This window comes from Podarcis vaucheri, assembly GCF_965113315.1.
Source record: "Podarcis vaucheri genome assembly, chromosome: 9".
In the NCBI taxonomy this organism is placed as follows: Eukaryota; Metazoa; Chordata; class Lepidosauria; order Squamata; family Lacertidae; genus Podarcis; species Podarcis vaucheri.
In genome coordinates this window covers 78,643,843-78,661,774 of record NC_138767.1, presented here as the reverse complement: position 1 = coordinate 78,661,774, position 17,932 = coordinate 78,643,843, and the positions used below count along the sequence as shown (strand labels likewise).

Below are 17,932 nucleotides of genomic sequence, written 5' to 3'. Positions count from 1 at the left end.
TCCGCCCCGGCCGGCTTTAAACCCCGACCCGGACGAGGGAGTCGCCTGCTGCGTGTCAACCCGCGGCGGCCTCCCGCCTCTCCCTCAGCGGCGCCGCCGCCGCCGCCTCGCGAGCTGAGCCGCCCCGAAGGCTCGCTTCGCCCGCGCCGCCCTTTCTCCTCACAGCGCAGCAGCCCAAGCACCGCCGCCGCCAGCGGACCCACGGCGTCCCTCGGCTGGACCCCGATGTGGCGCCCGGCGGCGACGTCGGCTGCCAGGTGGTGGTGAAGCGGCGCCGTCGCCCGCTCCCTTCTCGCCCTCCTCCCTATGGAGTCTCCCCCCAGCAGCAGCAGCAGCAGCAGCCACTTGCTGGGCAGCGCCGGGAGCCTCCTGCCCGGCGGGCTGGGCTCGGGCTTCAGCAGCCTGCAGAGCCCCGAGCTGGGCAGCCCTCACGGCGGAGGCTCCTCCTCGGCCGCCGCGGCCTCCCCTCCGCCGCCGCCGCTGCCCAGCTTCGGCACGCCGTGGTCGGTGCAGACCTCGCCGCCGCCTCAGCAACCGCCGCCGGGCCAGCAGCCGCCTCAGCCGCCTCCTCCGGCCGCCTCAGCCGCCGCCATGGCTCCTCCGCCGAGCCCGGAGTCGTCGTCGTCTTCGGAGGGCGGCAGCAGCTTCTACGCGGCGGGCGGCGGCGGGATGCCGTCGTCCCTCAACCCGGCTTTCTTCCAGAGCTTCTCGCCCGTGTCGACCCACGCCGCCTCCGTGGGGCCTTTCGGAAGCCCCTTCTCCGCAGCGCCGCCGCCGCCGCCGCCTCAGATCAGTTTACCTCAGCAGCAGCAGCAGCAGCAGCAGCACCGGCGCTCGCCCGTCAGCCCGCAGCTGCAGCAGCAGCACCACCAACACCAGGCGGCCGCGGCCGCGGCGGCAGCCGCCTTCCTGCAGCAGAGGAACTCCTACAACCACCACCAGGTGGGTGCTGCGGGGATCGGGGGTCCTCGGGGGTCCAGGGTGGGGGGCGACCCGCAGGAGAAGATCCAGCGCTGTGGTAGCTATGGCCGATTACTGGCCGTTTCCCCGATCTGGCCCTCCTAGTCCGAGCAAGGCATTCGCGGCGAAGCCGTTTGGACCTATCGATTGAATACAGGATCGCGCAGGAAAACGGTGTATTAACAGTCGTCCTCCCCCCTTTGGAAGGCCGTAGGTTGTTTAATGGCCGGAGGGCTGGGTAAAGAGGAATTTAATTGCTTGCAGAAAGCTGGTGGTGAAACAGGGTTTTTGTGTTTCTCTCTCTCTGTGTGTGTGTGTGTGTGTGTGTGTGTGTGTCTGTCAAAGGAAAAGTGTGTGTGTGTCTATATATCTCGAAAGAGGATGTCCTATGATTGAAGGACCTTAGTGGCGTTGTTTTGGAAACACATGTGTGTGCATGCGTGTTATTTTTGCTTTAAAAATTGTTTTTGCTGAAAACATAAAAGAATGGGGACACACACACTTCGAATGCATGGAAATTGACCGAGGAAATATGGTGGCAAGTTCTGTTTAGGTTTAAAGCTTCTCAGGTTTGAACCCTGCCCTGTAGGGTTGCTCTCTTCCAAGAAGAGTTTGCCATGTATGCTGCGGCAGGAATCTGTTTTTGAGGAGAGGGACTGCATGAGGAAGGGGCTGGGGCAGGGGCAAAGAGAACAGTGGAGGGAGCCGGGGCAGGCTGTGTGTGCAAACATGCGAGAGATTTTGAAGGACACAAATGCACATGCTGAAGTGTCAGAGCAGTGTCAAGCCACCAGCTGGCTAGTGGAACATGTTGGGGGCCCAAGGTGCCTTCCTTGGGAGAGAGGAGTTTTTCTAGGGGTTGGGAGTAGACAAGACGTACCACACCTGACCTCCCGGTCCAATGTGCCCACAAGGGAACACTTGTGACCATGTATATGGCTTTTCTAGTGCAAAGGTTACCTCAGGGTAGGGGCAAGGGGGAATAAATATGTGCTATAATCTTTAGGATGATTTCACAAGTTACAAAATTCCAGTGTGAAAAATAAGTCATAAAAAAATAAAGATAAAATGAATCCTGTGTGTAGGTCAGTTGTGTGTGGATGATCTTATATGTTTGCTTTTTTTGCACAGTATGTGTGCATTGGGCAATCAACCATTGAGGTGTAATTGTCACATATGGCGTTCTGTATTGGACTTACATTGTGCAATACATGAAAGTGCTTTCTTTGTTGGAATTCGGTAATATGTGAAGAAGTCCTAGGAAGACAAAGGAGACCTTTAACTCCCACATCTTTCTCTTAGTTTCTGTTACAGTAATTCATAATAAATTACTGTACTAGCATTCAGTTGGCTGTTCTCTCTTCCCAGTCCTCTTGATCAAATCTGCAGTCTTAACCCACTTAACTGACAGAAAGCCCTGTTGAATTCAGTAGAACTTACTTCTGAGTAAACATGGTTAGGCTTTTTCCATTAAATATTTATTCTCTGTATATATAATATGGCCTAGACATTTCATGCACTTAACAATACAATCAGTGCAATCTTATGCATGTTTACTTGTAAATAAACTAGGGTTTATATGCTGAGATCTGCTGAATTTTACTGCTAGTTTTTATTGTTTATTTTGCATTGGGGTTTTCCGCTGGATATTTGTAAATGGTTTTGTATTGTATTTTTACCTAACGATGATAGCCACTTTGTGGAGTATGAGCTCAAAAAGCAGATTATCAGTTTTTTCAAACCAAATAAATTACCAAATAAATAAGTTCTGTATTCAGTACAACTTACATCTGGATAAGTATACACAGGATTTCAGTTATGAAGGGCATGGGTGTAGGGGGGAGGGAATCAATCAAAATCCTGGCTACGCCCATGATGAAGGGTCTACATAACTTATTGTTATGTTTAAGCAATATTCACTGGGTTGTTATACTGGCTACCTTTAGATTTTATTTGCTTTTATTCAATAGTTTTATTTTGCAGTGAATCAGCAACATCCTAACTTCATAATGAACAGAACAGGGCAGTTTTGAACATCTGTTTCAGACAAGTTTATTAGTTTATAGTGACTGTTTTTTGTTTAAATGAGTTATACATATGTCTAAACCAACAACCATAAGTGGTAGTCCAAAATCTGGCATTCCAATCCACACACCCATAAATTGGCCTAAAGCAGCTTAAACTGAGTATCTTGATTTATCCAGGTTGTGAATAGGTCTGTACACAAATTTCCGCTTACGTTTTATTTTGCAACACTGAGCTATGTGCTAAGCAGCTTGCATAAGCAGCTGTAGATGCCAAGAAAAGTTTCAGTGTGGTATTTCAGGTTGTCCCAGTCTTTTTGCATGCAGCACTTACTGCTACCTTATGGGTGGGCTGAAAACCTTTTCTCCCATTGGTTGGAAGCTTTCTTCTTTCAATGAGCTCTGCATACTCACAGTAATATAAGTTTACAGTTTCATGTTTTCTATAACAGACTAGCTTTAAACTTCCTTGTTCATCGGGTAATGTGCTGCATTTTGTTTGTGCTCTAGTATTGTACATTTATGCTTAGTATTAAACATTTTCCTTCTAATCTTTTTATTGATTCATTTAAAGCTCTTTAATGTTAAAGGCCTCTTGCTTCTTCTTGGAACAAGCTGGCCTAGTAGATTGCTGCTGCTCCCATTTTACAGATGGCTGAGAGTAAGTGGCTGCCTAGCAGGTCAAAAGTGGATTGAGATCAAATGTCACCCATGATGGTGTAGAATCTAATTATGATTGTCTGTGTAACCAACTGTGTTTCTGTAATAAAGACCTACAATGACAAAACAAAAAAGAATTATAAGTTGTATTTAATGGAGAAACTAAAATAAGATTTTTTTAAAAGTATTTTTGATATTCACTATTCAGTCTATTGTTGGACAAGCTAAGAATTACAGAAACAATTTCTAAGTTTTTCACAAAGCAAATGAAATCTCTTCTGCCTTTTGTGCTTTAAGCTTTATAAATAGTAGTACTTGGTGGGCATCAGACTAGCTGTAAAGATGAAAATCCTGTTACCTTCCCTGTTACAGTGGTGCCCCGCAAGACGAATGCCTCGCAAGACGGAAAACCTGCTAGACGAAAGGGTTTTCCGTTTTTGAGCTGCTTCGCAAGACGAATTTCCCTATGGGCTTGCTTCGCAAGACGAAAACGTCTTGCGAGTGTTCTGATTTTTTTTCGCTCCCCCCCTTTTTCTAAGCCGCTAAGCTGCTAATAGCCTTTTAGCCGCTAAGCCTTTTATAGCCGCTAAGCCGCTAATAGCGCTAATCCACTAAACCGCTAATAGGGTTGCTTCGCAAGACGAAAAAACCGCTAGACGAAGAGACTCGCGGAACGGATTATTTTCGTCTTGCGAGGCACCACTGTAGTTTTACAGTATGATGCATATTTCTCCTAAAAATTGCAGCATGAGACATTCAAGACTGACCATGTCTATCTGCAATTATATAGGACTTTAGTGTCTGCTTAATTATCCTACCCAAATGGTTTATATATCTTCTTCACCAGGATGTATCACAACAGTCTTGAAAATATTTCACTTTGAAATAATTATATCGTGACTGTTCCTGTGAGATACTAGCTCCCATCATCCCTGACGATTGGCCATGGTGACTGGGGCTAAGGGGAATAGTAGCCCTCTAGTTGTTGCAGTACTATAAGTTGCCCCTCCCAAATTCTTTTTAAATGTATGGGGTTGTTGTTTTTTAAGCCAAGTGTTAAATTATTAACATTGGAGGTTGACACATTGCACAGCTATAGCTGTTCCCGTATCAGTGACATTGAAAATCTTTTCCGTCATACCACTTGACATAAAATATTGTACCAAAAGCTAAAGAAGGAATTTTGAATAGTTATTCAGTGCAACATATCCCCCCCCCACCTGGACCATCCCTCTACCTTTCCTAGGGCTACTATGCTTTTACTTACTTCTTAAGTCATCAACTTCTTATGCTTTTATTGTATATGATGATGCTTTATGGCCTAGCTTTAGCTGTTTCATAAAAAAGCCCAAATATAGCTACCTTAAGCTTGTAAATAGCAACTCACCCAATCAGCTGTGATAAATAAGAATCTTTTCCAGGTGACTAGTCAGAAAACCTTTGAAAATTGTAACAGTTATTTCTGTCACACCAACAGTCTGAAAGATAAAGAGCTGAGTACACATAAGTATTATGGACAGTTGAGCTAGCAAATATCTGTGGGACATTAAAGTTGCAGTCTTATACAGTACTTTGATCACCTGGGGGCAAGCCCCATTGAACACAGTAAGACTTAATTTTGAGTTGCACTTTAAGCCTTGCATACTTCTGTAATCCTGAGAGAATCACCTCACTTATCAAAATAAATGTATATAGGAAGAGAGTATTATTGAAATAGGGATAAATATGTATTATTACGTGTGTCTGCTCTCGACCCATTCCAGTCCGGCTTCCGCGCTGGCCATGGGACCGAGACAGCCTTGGTCGCCCTAACAGATGATCTCCGCAGGCAGCTGGATCGAGGCGGGTCGGGGCTGCTGATTCTTCTAGACCTGTCAGCAGCCTTCGACATGGTCGATCACGAACTCCTGGACCGCCGCCTTTCCGACGTGGGGATCCAGGGCACAGTACTTCAATGGCTGTGCTCGTTTCTCTCTGGTCGGGGACAGAGGGTGGCGCTTGGGGGGGAATTGTCATCGCGCCACTCCTTGGTGTGTGGAGTGCCTCAGGGTGCGATTCTCTCCCCGATGCTTTTTAACATCTTTATGCGCCCCCTCGCCCAGCTTGTCCGGAGTTTTGGCCTGGGTTGCCATCAGTATGCCGATGACACCCAACTCTATCTGTTGATGGATGGCCATCCTGACTCGGCCCCAGATACACTGACCAGATGTCTGGAAGCTGTGGCTGGATGGTTACGTGGGAGCCGGTTGAAGTTAAATCCTTCGAAGACAGAGGTCCTCTGGTTGGGACGGAGCGATATGGGATTGAGGGGGCAACTCCCGTCTCTTGCGGGGGTGCAATTAGTGCCAGCATCATCCGTGAAGAGTTTGGGTGTAATCTTCGATACCTCCCTCTCTATGGAGGCGCAGATTACAGCTATAACAAAGGCGGCATTTTTTCATCTCCGCCAAGCTAAGCAGTTGGCTCCTTATCTCTCTCGCCCTGACCTAGCCACTGTGATCCATGCGACGGTCACCTCCAGACTGGATTATTGTAACTCGCTCTACGTGGGGCTGCCCTTGAGACTGACCCAGAAACTCCAGCGGGTGCAGAATGCCGCGGCGAGACTCCTTACGGGGTCTTCGCTGCGAGATCATATCCATCCAGTGCTGTACCAGCTGCACTGGCTCCCGGTGGAGTACAGGATCAGGTTTAAGGTGCTGGTTTTAACCTTTAAAGCCCTATGCGGCCTAGGACCCTCGTACCTACGGGACCGCCTCTCCTGGTATGTCCCACAGAGAAATTTACGGTCTGCAAATAAAAACACCCTAAAGATCCCAGGCCTCAGAGAGGTTAGGCTGGCCTCAACTAGAGCCAGGGCCTTCTCGGCCGCGGCTCCAATCTGGTGGAACGCTCTGTCACAAGAGACTAGGGCCCTGCAGGACTTGACATCCTTCCGCAGGGCCTGCAAGACAGAGCTGTTCTACCAGGCCTTTTGTCAGGGCGCAGCCTGACCCCCTCCTCTGGCAATCTGCACAAAATTTTGCTTGATGGTTGCCATTAATTTGATTTTAATTTGATTTAATTAATTTTATAATGAATGTTTTAGAATGTTGAGTTATTTTGATTGTTGTTAGCCGCCCTGAGCCCAGCTTCGGCTGGGGAGGGCGGGATATAAATAAAATTTATTATTATTATTATTATTATTATTGTGTGTGTGTGTGTGTGTGTGTGTGTGTATGAAACCTTCAGTGGTATGTATAAAGCAAGTGCCAGTTTTCATTTTAATTATTTATGAATAATGTTAGAGATACAGAACAGTGAGACTCTGGACTGCAAGTTCAACCAAGCACTCAAGTTGAGGAATTGCAAATATTTCCTAATTTGTGAGAGAACAGAGCTGATCATTTTGGGATATTATAAATCTGGCCTGTAGTTTTGACATTTTTCTTTAAAACCTGATTCATCTGTTTCTGTCTACACATAGGAAATAGATTCTATTAATAAGTGGCAACTTTTGGTTTTGTACTCTCTTAGTCAGTCACATCTTTGCTTTCATTAGTACAGGGGCACTAAACTTTTAGAGAGAGTGAGTGTGGGACTGATCTCACAGCAAGAGAGGAAATTAGCAGAAAGAAAAAAGTTTTATTTCCTTGGTATTATAAGATTAGTACTTAAAGTGGCTGGGCCCCCAAGTTCTGCCCTAGAAAAATAACATACAAAAATTGAGATGGGAATAGAGAGCTTGAGCCTCTCATAGCAATCGCCAGAGATACCTGTTGTCATTCTCATGTCACTACTACGTACAGTGGTACCTCTGGATGCGAACGGGATCCGTTCCAGAGTCCCGTTGGCATCCTGAAGCGAATGCAACCCATGTCCACGTGTGCACGGGCCGCAATTCACCGCTTCCGCGCATGCGCGTGACATTATTTCGAGCGCATGCGTGAACGGCGAAACCCAGAAGTAACGCGCTCCATTACTTCCGGGTCACCGCAGCGCACAACCCGAAAATACTCATCCCGAAGCTACTTTAACCTGAGGTATGACTGTATATGCTAGGTTTAACAAAACTAAGAACTATGTTTTGTGTTTCTCCTGTTGCCTTGATCCAGAAAAAGTCAATTTGGCTTTAATAAGATTGTGGTATTAAGCTTATTTGGGAGTAAGCGGAATTCTGAATTCAGCAGAAATAATTTCTGAGCAGTCATGCATAGGATTAGGCTGTGTTACCAATACTTTTTAAGAAATTGATCAGAAATATTTTCAAATAACTTTAGTATTTCTCCTCCTTCGCTTCCCCTCCTCAGCCTCTTCTGAAGACATCACCCTGGAGCAACCATCAGAGTACTGGCTGGAGCACAGGAAATATGTCTTGGGGAAGTGTGCATGGTAGAGACCATCGTAGAACTGGAAACATGGGAATTCCAGGAACTATGAACCAGATCTCTCCCTTAAAGAAGCCGTTTTCTGGTAACGTCATAGCTCCTCCCAAGTTTACTCGTTCTACTCCATCACTGACTCCTAAATCATGGATTGAAGATAATGTTTTCCGAACAGACAGCAACAGTAACACGCTCTTACCCTTACAGGTAAGAATGGTATGTAACCACAGCCTTTTGATGTTGTTCAACTTTTGCCAACATGCTGTTTTTTAAATAAGTAAGATGGATGAAAATGTACTTTCTGACTACAGTTACAGCTCCTTAATATATAGCTTGTGTTGTTTAGTTCTCTCTGTAGATATTGAATGAGATAAAACTGAATACTTCCTTAATCATGCAACTTTTGTAACGTTTATACAGTGGAGCCTCCAGATACGAACTTAATTCGTTCTGGTACGAAACTTAATTCGTACGTACCCCAGAAAGTCCGCATCTAGAGGCACCGCTTCTGTGCACGCACGTGGCGTGATAGAGCAGTACTGCGCATGCGCACGTGTTGAAACCCGGAAGTATACACTTCCGGATTGGCCACGTTTGCAACCCGAAAGTTACGTTACCTGAAGGTCATGTAACCCGAAGTTCCACTGCATATTGTCAGAGCAATGTTTTGCACCCTGAAACTTGCTATGAAGGTCAACAGTCAGTACGGTGGAATACTTAGCACTGTGGATCTTGATACTGCATTAGTATAGCAATGACTTTCTGCTGGCATTGCAAATGTGGCACTGCAAATATTTAGATTTGGAATGCAAGTATTCTCTTTTTTATACTTTTGTCATAATGAGTTCCCTTGTAAATTAACTCTGGTTTCCTTGTCAGTTTTCCCTGCATTTCATACCACTGAAATGAGCAACTTGGTACTTAGAGAATCTGAAAAAAGATGAGTTTTTTCAGTTTTGCATAAACTACAAAACAAGGCAATAGCCGAAATATCAAAGAAAATGTGTTGTATTATCACTTCTTTCAATGAGTACATGAGTGATGTAGACACATATCAAAGAACAACTATTAGTAAGTCCATATGCCATGCTTTTCTTCAAAGCATGGCATATGGACTTATTAATGAAAATTATTTGTATTAGTATGAGTAATATAGTCCCACCATAAAGTAAAGTATGTTCTGGGTGTTTGAGATCTTTGGGGACTTTACATTGTACATTATCATTTCTCTGGTTGTCAAGTTCCATGCATTGTTATACCATAAAGAAATTTGCAGATCCTAGTGTCTTCAATTTTTGCAACATGGATAATCCTAGGTGGTACCAGCAGCCATGTTGTAAGTTCTTTGGGGTGCAGTTGTCGAGTTTGGTTGTGCCATACATTTAAAAGCCAACCTTGTAGAGTTATTTGAATAGAAGTTTTGAGGATAATGGAAAACTAATGAAACACATTATGCCATGACTTTTTTTACAATCAGACACTCCCAACACAGGTGAAAAAATGTTCCCTGGGCCCCAAGAGTCTGGTGCTGTTGATGTTGTGTACACTAGCAGATGTTGCAACCAAGGCTAGGATTAGAGTTCAATAAGATGTTATCCAGAGCAGTGTTAAAGTATATTGCACATAACAAAAATCTTAATAGATAACAGTGGAGTGGCTTGCCTAGACAGTAATGAGAAAACAATCTGTGTAGAAGATCACAAACTATAAATCAACCATGTTGTGTTGAAAATGGAATTTCAATGTAGATCGCCTCAGATCAAAGATACAGGAGGCAACACTTTCATTCGACATTGAGTAGGCCTTTAGTGGGCATAGTTTTGTGCTCCCCATTTAGGCCGGAAGCTTGCATCCTGCAGGGCAGAATTGTGTTGAAATGATGTTGAAGTAACTGGATTTAACTGCAGCAGATGGCTTTGTATAAATCTGTGTGTCCTATCTTGAAAATCATCTTTCATTCAACACTTAGTTTTTGCATGTGTTAGGTACAGTGGTGCCTCGCAAGACGAAATTAATCCGTTCCGCGAGTCTCTTCATCTTGCGTTTTTTTCGTCTTGCGAAGCGCGGCTATTAACGGCTATTAACGGCTTAGCGGCTTTAAGAAAAAGGAAACAAACTCGCAAGAACTCGCAAGACGTTTCGTCTTACGAAGCAAGCCCATAGGGAAATTCGTCTTGCGGAACGACTCAAAAAACGGAAAACTCTTTTGTCTTGCGAGGCATTCGTCTTGCGAGGTACCACTGTATTAAGTTCTGAAACTTCATAATACTATTGTTGGGCCAGCTTTTCTTGATGCATTTGTAGATGTTTGAGTGGCACAGAAATTTGAGGTATCTGTGTGAGTGATACACGTGTACTTGTACAGAATTTAGTGGCTTTAAAATATTTTTTTTGATAAAGTCCCAGAGTTTATATTGCTTATGGTTTGGGGAATGCAAATTGAAAATTGTTCCACACACACTGTATTTTTTTTTTAAAAAAGTGTTATGGTTAATATTGCTGTGTTGAGAAGTAACTTGGATATTGTGTACTGGTAATTGGGTGGAGTTGTCATTCAGGAATAGGAGGTCTTACTCTATTTTGCCTTGACTGTTAATACTACTTACTATACTGCTAAGCCAGTGCCCCATATATCAAGAGAGTATTTCCTCTACTCTTCCTCCATTTGAAAGTATTCTCAAAGTACGAAAAATACCTTAATCTTAACAGTGAGGTTAGTAGTCAGTATTACCATTATCTTTCATTTATTAATGTGCAGTGGCATTTCCATTACTATGAGAAATCTGGAGATCACTTTCAAGGAAGTCTTATTGAGAAGGAATTGAATTTTCCTAGCACTGAAAACACAATACTTTGCTATTGGGAAAACATGAATTTATTCCTTATACAATTCTTAGTGCTGTGTGTAGTAGATTTCATAAATGTGTTGCGACATCCATGGTAACAAAGGATGCATGTTTGACTCCACCCTTGCACCATTTTATACAGTTTTTGAAACTAATTTTATCATATTGAAGCTAAGCTCTCCCAGGCTGTAACATTAAAGCATGTGAATTAAAAAGAAGAGGAGCAGCATGAGTTACAGACATTCTCATTCTGACCTTGTAGTATTTATGTCAAGTCTACTTTTTTATATAAAAAAGTTAATAAACTTTAATCTGTGAAGTTGATAGTAGTTAGGATCATTTTGTTCTGTATAGCATGAAATTGTTTATGAATTGTAAGCAAGCAGATAAAACAAGTATAAGACAATAGGATTGTTGTTGTTGTTTCCCACACTTCTGGAATAGCAAATGGCTTTTGCACATTTTATGAGTGGAGAGATTGGCAGCTATTGTAGTTGAGACAGCACCATAACAGTTCAGTTATTCCTCTGAGCATGTTCTATGATTGTGATTATTCCTCATTGCATCTTGGATGTATGGATGATCTACACGGGCACCTGTACAGTGCTATCTTCCAGCTACCGGTAATTCTCTGCCTTTGTTATATGACATGATTATTCATGCCATCCTACTGGCTTATTGGCTTCTGCTATTAAAAGCAAAATTGCAAGATCTTTTCCCAACAAACATTGTGTGATCTCTAGGTAAATAAAGCTTTTATTTTATATTCACCCAAAAGGAAAGCAATGCCCAATCTGGTGATAACAGAATAAATGATATAAGGAGGGAGCTGCAGCCCAGAATAGGAAAAGAGGCAGTAAGGGAACACCTAGCTACTTTAAATGAATTCAAATCTCCAAGGCCTGATGAACTGCATCCAAGGGGACTAAAGGAGCTTGTGGATGTATTTTAAGAGTCCTTGTCTATTATCTTTGAGAATTCTTGGAGAACAGGTGAGGACCCTGCAGACTGGAGGCAGGCAAATATTGCCCCCATCTTCAAAAAGGGGGAAAGGGATGACCCAGGAAATACCAACCGGTGAGCTTGACATCGATACCAGGGAAGATCCTAGAACAGATAATTCAACTGTTGGTCTGTGAGCATTTAGAAAGGGATGCTGTGATTACTAAGCCCCAGCATGGGTTTCTTACAAATAAGTCATGCCAGACCAATCTGATTTCTTTTTTTGATGGAATTACAAACTTGGTAGATCATGGAAATGTTGTGGACATAGTGTATCCTGATTTCAGTAAGGCTTTTGACAAAGTCTGCCATGATATTCTCACAAGGAAGCTGCTAAAATGTGGGTTGAACAGTGTAAATGTTAGGTGGATTTGTAGCTGGTTGACTGACTGAACCCAAAGAGTACTCATTAATGGTTCCTTGTCACCCTGGAAAAAAGTAACAAGTGAGGTGCCACAGAGTTCTGTCTTAGGCCTGTTGTTGTTTAATGTCTTTATAAATGACTTGGATGAAGAAATTGAGGGGATGCTAATCAAAGATGACACCAAACTGGGAGGGGTAGCTAATGCTGCAGAAGACAAAATCAGAATTCAAAATGACCTTAACAGATTGAAGAACTGGGCACAAGCTAACAAAATGAATTTCAGTAGGGGCAAATGTAAGGTTCTGCACTTAGGCAAGAAGAACCAGATGCACAGATATAAGATGTGGCTTACTAGCAGTACATGTGAAAAGGATCTGGGGTCTTGGTGGCCTTATTACCTTTGGTGCTCTAAAATGCTATGCAGAAGCTAGTATACTAGAACCCCAACAATACTTTCCCCATGGAGTGGAATATGAGCACAAACTGCACCCAGTCATGTGGGGCAGAACATTTTGTAGTTTTATTTTCTGTGAAAACTATGTATGGATGTGTAGAAACAAATTTCAAATAGTTTTAGACAAGCTAGGCACTTTCAAAGTTTTTAGCTTAGTGCATTAAATACAAATAAAACAGCCATACTAAATTAGAACTCTGTAGGGCACCAAATTCTACTCTCCCTCCCCCCATGCTAACTGAAAGTTTTCAGATGTAAGTTAACCTGCAAATTACCCTAATTTGCAGGCTAGACTATGAGATTGAATTTTCCAGTTCATTTCTCCCCCGAAACCCCATTTCTCTGATTGCACCTGTATGTTTTGCCCTATACATCTTGCCCTCCCTGATCTAGATGTCAAATACCCTCGTTGATATGCACTTTTAGCAAAAAAATAAAATATGCCATCAGTATCTTTTGCATCACATGTAGTTTGTCTCTGTAATAGAGCAATCTCTTCCTGTTGTCTGGACTGAAACACCTTGATGAATCTATGTATGTATATAATAGTGCCCTGTGCCTATAGTAGAAAGTTGTTGACACGTTAGTAGGTTGTCATGAATTGTAGTTTTTCCTCACATTTAATGCTGTTTTCACATGTAAAGTTTTATGTGCCGGACTTGTGCAGTTTCTCATATGGAAGTATTTTAGATTAGGATTTGTGCAAAGCATGAATACAATACCCTCCCTCATTGTACTTTGAGGTACTCTTCCTTTGAATCTGGAGACTCCATTTAGTGTACATGATTAATAGCTGATAAACATATGATCCATGAATTTGTCTAATCCCCCTTTAAAGTCATCTCACTCCCTGGTCTTCACCATTTATTGTGCCAAGAGAACTCTCATGATGCATTGTGTGGAGATGTCCTTTCTTTTGTCTTCCTTTAATCAATTGCCAATAAATTTCATTGAATGACCCATATTGTAATTTTTATTGTTTTTCCATGTATAAAAAGCCCCTCACTTTTCCAGTTCTTCACATCATGCCTAATTTAAGGCATCTTGTTTTTATTATTGCTTGTTAGCCGCCCTGAGCCCGGCCTTGGCTGAGGAGGGCGGGGTATAAATAAAAATTATTATTATTATTATCTTAGTCATGCAGTTATCTGACTTAAACCCTTATCTCCATAGTTTTAAATATCAATTGGCTTCTTTCTAACTCCATGTTGAGGAGGTCAGCTTTAGTGATAGACATGAAGAAGGGAGGGTGCTTAGGACAGCATCTCACACCCCTTTCTTTGTCCTGCAGTACTAAGAGTTGAGTCTTAATATCCAGTAGTTGCTGCTGTCACCACTCCTTTTTGGTCACCTATATCCCCAGAAACAAGGGGTAGGGAATGAGGATATCCAATTAATGGTTAAATCCCGGGATCCTGGACTAGCAGGCTTCATGTCTCCAGCCAATCCCTTGCAATTTATGTAGAGTGTAAAGTCAGCTCTCCAACGCTCTGTTTCTCCCTGACAATAGGGCAAATTACTGGATTTCCTAACTCTGTTCTTAGATTTCAATAGCGTTAAACCCAAAGCAACCTAGGTGCGTGGTGATTCCCGAATCCTGAGGGTGGCAGTCACATACTGATTCCACTAGTTCAGCTGTGAAAGTTTATTAAGAGTACACAAGGAAAAGGGCAATAAGGTCCAACAGAAATATTAAAAAGAGCCGGAAGGCTCTAACACCTGATTACCGTACTTTTATTCTAATTGCTAATAGCACAATGATCTCAGTCTACTTACACATAGGCAGTGAGGCTGGTTAGCTTCCTGGTGATATGGAAGAGCCAGCCTGGATTCCTAATTATGAGAGGGACAAAAGTTGCAAGAGCAGCTCAGTTTTTAAATACTCTCTCTCCTCTCCCTTCTCCCCTCTCCCTGAAGAGAGTGACCTTTGGATCTTTCTGACCAATGAAAGCCATAGTCATGTTGTCAGATTTGTCACATATCCTAGGTAGGCTTCTTAAGTACCTTTTTCCATGTGAGTAGTATTAGTGGGAGATACAAGACAGTCTGGCTTAGAGAAATGATGGAGGTAGGAGACCAAGGTCCTGTGTGACAGCAAGTCGCATATTTTTTGGTAAGGGAACTCCAGTTCCACATTTGAGGTTTTTTAAAAACAGTAAAATATTTGAATATAACTTGGATTAAAACAAGATAATATCAAAAACCAGAGTAATAGCTTTCAACTTTAAATAAGTTCTTTCTAGGGAAGTTAGAATGGACTGAAAGGTCTGTGAAATATCTTGGTGAATTCTTAAGAAGGATATACAGTATATTAATGTAATTAAGAATAACTGCAGACTCTTAAGAAAATCAAGGTCTGGTGGTCTTGTCTATCAGTTTAAATATCTCATTTGGATGAGGGTAATTAAGAATATAAGAACTGGAGTTGCAGCATTGTGAAACAGGGAGAAAGTGAATGGCTTAGTGTTGCATGAATGCACCTAACCTCCTCCCAGGCCCAGTGTTCGGAATTAGCCAGGCACATTTTGCACCTGGTTTTTGACACTTGTGACCAAATGAAGATGTCTGGATGGTGCCTGACATCTCCACCATCTGGAAGTGCATGCCTGAGGTTCATTGGACTGTTTTCACACACTAATACCACATCCTGTACAATTCTATCAGTTATATTTTATCTGTACAATTGAAAATAATTTCAGGAACCAAAATGCTTTTTCTGTGTAGCCTGGGCAGGAGCAGTCACCGTTACGAAAAAGAGGTAGGAATAGGCTAATACATATGTGGACTCTCCCTGGATCGTGTGACTTTAAGTTCTCAAAGTTCTTAACCTAGCTCAAGGTTGTCATCTGAACTAGCCAGTTATTTAATTGATAATCAGTCATAGTCCATCATATAAGACTTCAGAGCCATCTTACCCCTAGACATTTTGTTTTGCTGACTGACCTCGGTTTAAGGAGCCATTTGGCACTGAGCTTTGTATCTGAGTTTCTAACACTGCCCAGGCCTATTCACTCTGCTTCAACCCACATGACCAAGAGAAGGAGTTCAGAACTTTCCACTTTGGCTCTTAGTTATGGTTTGGGAAACAAAGGCAGACACAAAACATGGGAAGAGAGTAGGCTCACTCACGTCACCTTGAACCATGACTTAGCATGACATCTGAATGGAGCCAGTGTTTCTTCACTCTGTCCAGATTGTGTATAATTTTATAAACTTCTGCCACATTCCTTCCTCAGTAAATCTTTTACTATGCTAAATAGTTCCAAATACTTTTGCCTTTCCTCATAGAGAAGATGTTTCATTACCTTTATCATTCTTGTTGTCCTTTTATGTACCTTCTTCTGTTCTATGTTGTCCTCCTTGCGAGGGAGAAACTAGCAATTTTCTTTTCAGTCCCCTTAATCATTCCCAACATGGAATTTGCTGTTGCTATCCCAGCTGCAACATGCAAACTTTACATTTTCATTGTGCTATTTTTTATCTTCTGGTCTGTGACTGTCAGTTTAGACCTCCCCACCATCACCTGTGTATAGGTGAAGTTAGGATTATTTATTTCCTTCACTGGGCATTACCTTGAAGCAAGGAATTCTCATATAAATGATAATGAAATCATTATGAATTTAACCAAAAGGGACCTTTTTTAGAAACCTGTTGATTTTTATCCCAGATAAGACTATGAGATTCACAGATATCATTAAAATTTATCAGATGTAGCAAAAAGCTGAAAGGTGAAGCAGAAAATTATTTTATGATTAGGAAAAAGGATTGTAGTGCTAAGCCTACAGTTGCATTACAAATAATCCAAACTGGTATTTTTATTAGACTGGCTCAGTGACCATTGTGATCCATCTTGGATATCCCATGAACAAGTAAAAAATTTTTTTAGAGATTGTATTCAAACCTTGGGCAAATATGTTAATTTCGCTCCAGAAACCTTACCCTAAGTAGTTCAATATGTGAATTTTAACCCATTTGCAACTTAGAAATGCCAGCATTTGAGGAAAATGCATTATAGAGAGCTATAAATACTACATTGTTAATAACATATGCAGAGATTACAGGTTCGTTTCAGCAAAACTGAATCCAAGATAGATTGAACTAGCAGTTTCCATATCATGCACTAGAAATCTGACTGATTTTTTCAAGCTGCAACTGCTGTATCTTAAAGTAGTTTCCCCATAGTCTTCCAGCTTTTAATATGCAGCTTTTTAATACTTTGCCACTTTAACATGTAGCTATTTTATTGTTCCTTTATCATTGCTAACATATATTGTAAAGCTCATATAGTCAATTGTGATTAAGTGGTAAAGTTGTCAGGGCCTATGACCCTTGCTCAATTATTTGTTACAGCTTTTGAACAGCAAACACATCGAAATCTGTGGTTCCAAAAAGCAAAATATTAGACTTGAGTAACAACTTCTGTTGTTTTTTCTCTGTGTTAGTTTTGTATCCAGGAAATACATAGTCTTATTTTGCATTATTCTGACCTTACTGATAGCTCTTTTTCTTGTTTGGAAATCACTTGGAGGTAATCAGAGGTTCTGAACAACTGTGTGTGCAAGTTTCAGAAGGAATTACATATTAATGTATTGCAGCAAAGAGAATTGTGGTATAACCTTTTTACTTTAGAGCACACTTTATTCAGGTAGCGATGTAGGCATCCATGAAAGCTTGCATCATTTGTGTCAAGAGACTTCCAAGGTTTAGAGTATCTTGGCTGATACACCAACAACAAGCATATCTGGGAGGAGATGGCCTGACACCACTTATCCAGACCCTGTTAAACCTCCTGCTTCAACAATACAGAGGTCACAAACATTTTTGGGATCTGTGGACACATTCATAATAGGATTAAAATGGATCCTTTTGAATTTGCATTATGTTATATGGGGTCCTTATGTTAAATTAAACTTTGCAGTGGTAGACTGCATGGTAAAAAATCACAGATGCAGTGCTTGTTAGCACCCTAAAATATTGATTCGAGGTACAGATCCTCATGGATCTTCATATTTTTTTACACAGTATGCCAATAAAATCAGCAACAAATCACAGAACACAGATGTGAACTACAATTTGATGGTAGTTTGACTGGATCCTTTGAAAAATTTTGAGAATCTATATGGATCTGTGTCGTGTTGGGAACTAAATCCTATTATTTTTACGGTTTAGTCAATGAAGACAGCTGGGATCTGTGATTTGAAAGAGGTGGGGGAAACTGAAACTTTAGTCAGTTCCAATGGTATCCATTTCACTGGATC

At 42.0% G+C, this 17,932-nt stretch overlaps 1 protein-coding gene across 4 annotated transcripts in view; it reads left to right on the top strand.

Annotated features, from left to right (window-relative positions):
• Window positions 1-266: 266 nt before the first annotated feature.
• CPEB2 (cytoplasmic polyadenylation element binding protein 2) overlaps window positions 267-17,932 on the top strand; it is a 69,586-nt gene continuing 51,920 nt past the window's right edge. Inside the window, exons 1-2 of one of the 4 annotated variants that reach the window (XM_082238544.1) lie at window positions 267-942; window positions 7,934-8,224. In XM_082238544.1, the coding sequence (XP_082094670.1) occupies window positions 307-942; window positions 7,934-8,224 (927 nt within the window). In that variant the 5' untranslated portion in view covers window positions 267-306. The remainder of the gene's footprint in view (window positions 943-7,933; window positions 8,225-17,932) is intronic. The other 3 variants (XM_082238545.1, XM_082238546.1, XM_082238547.1) reach the window with 3 other exon arrangements.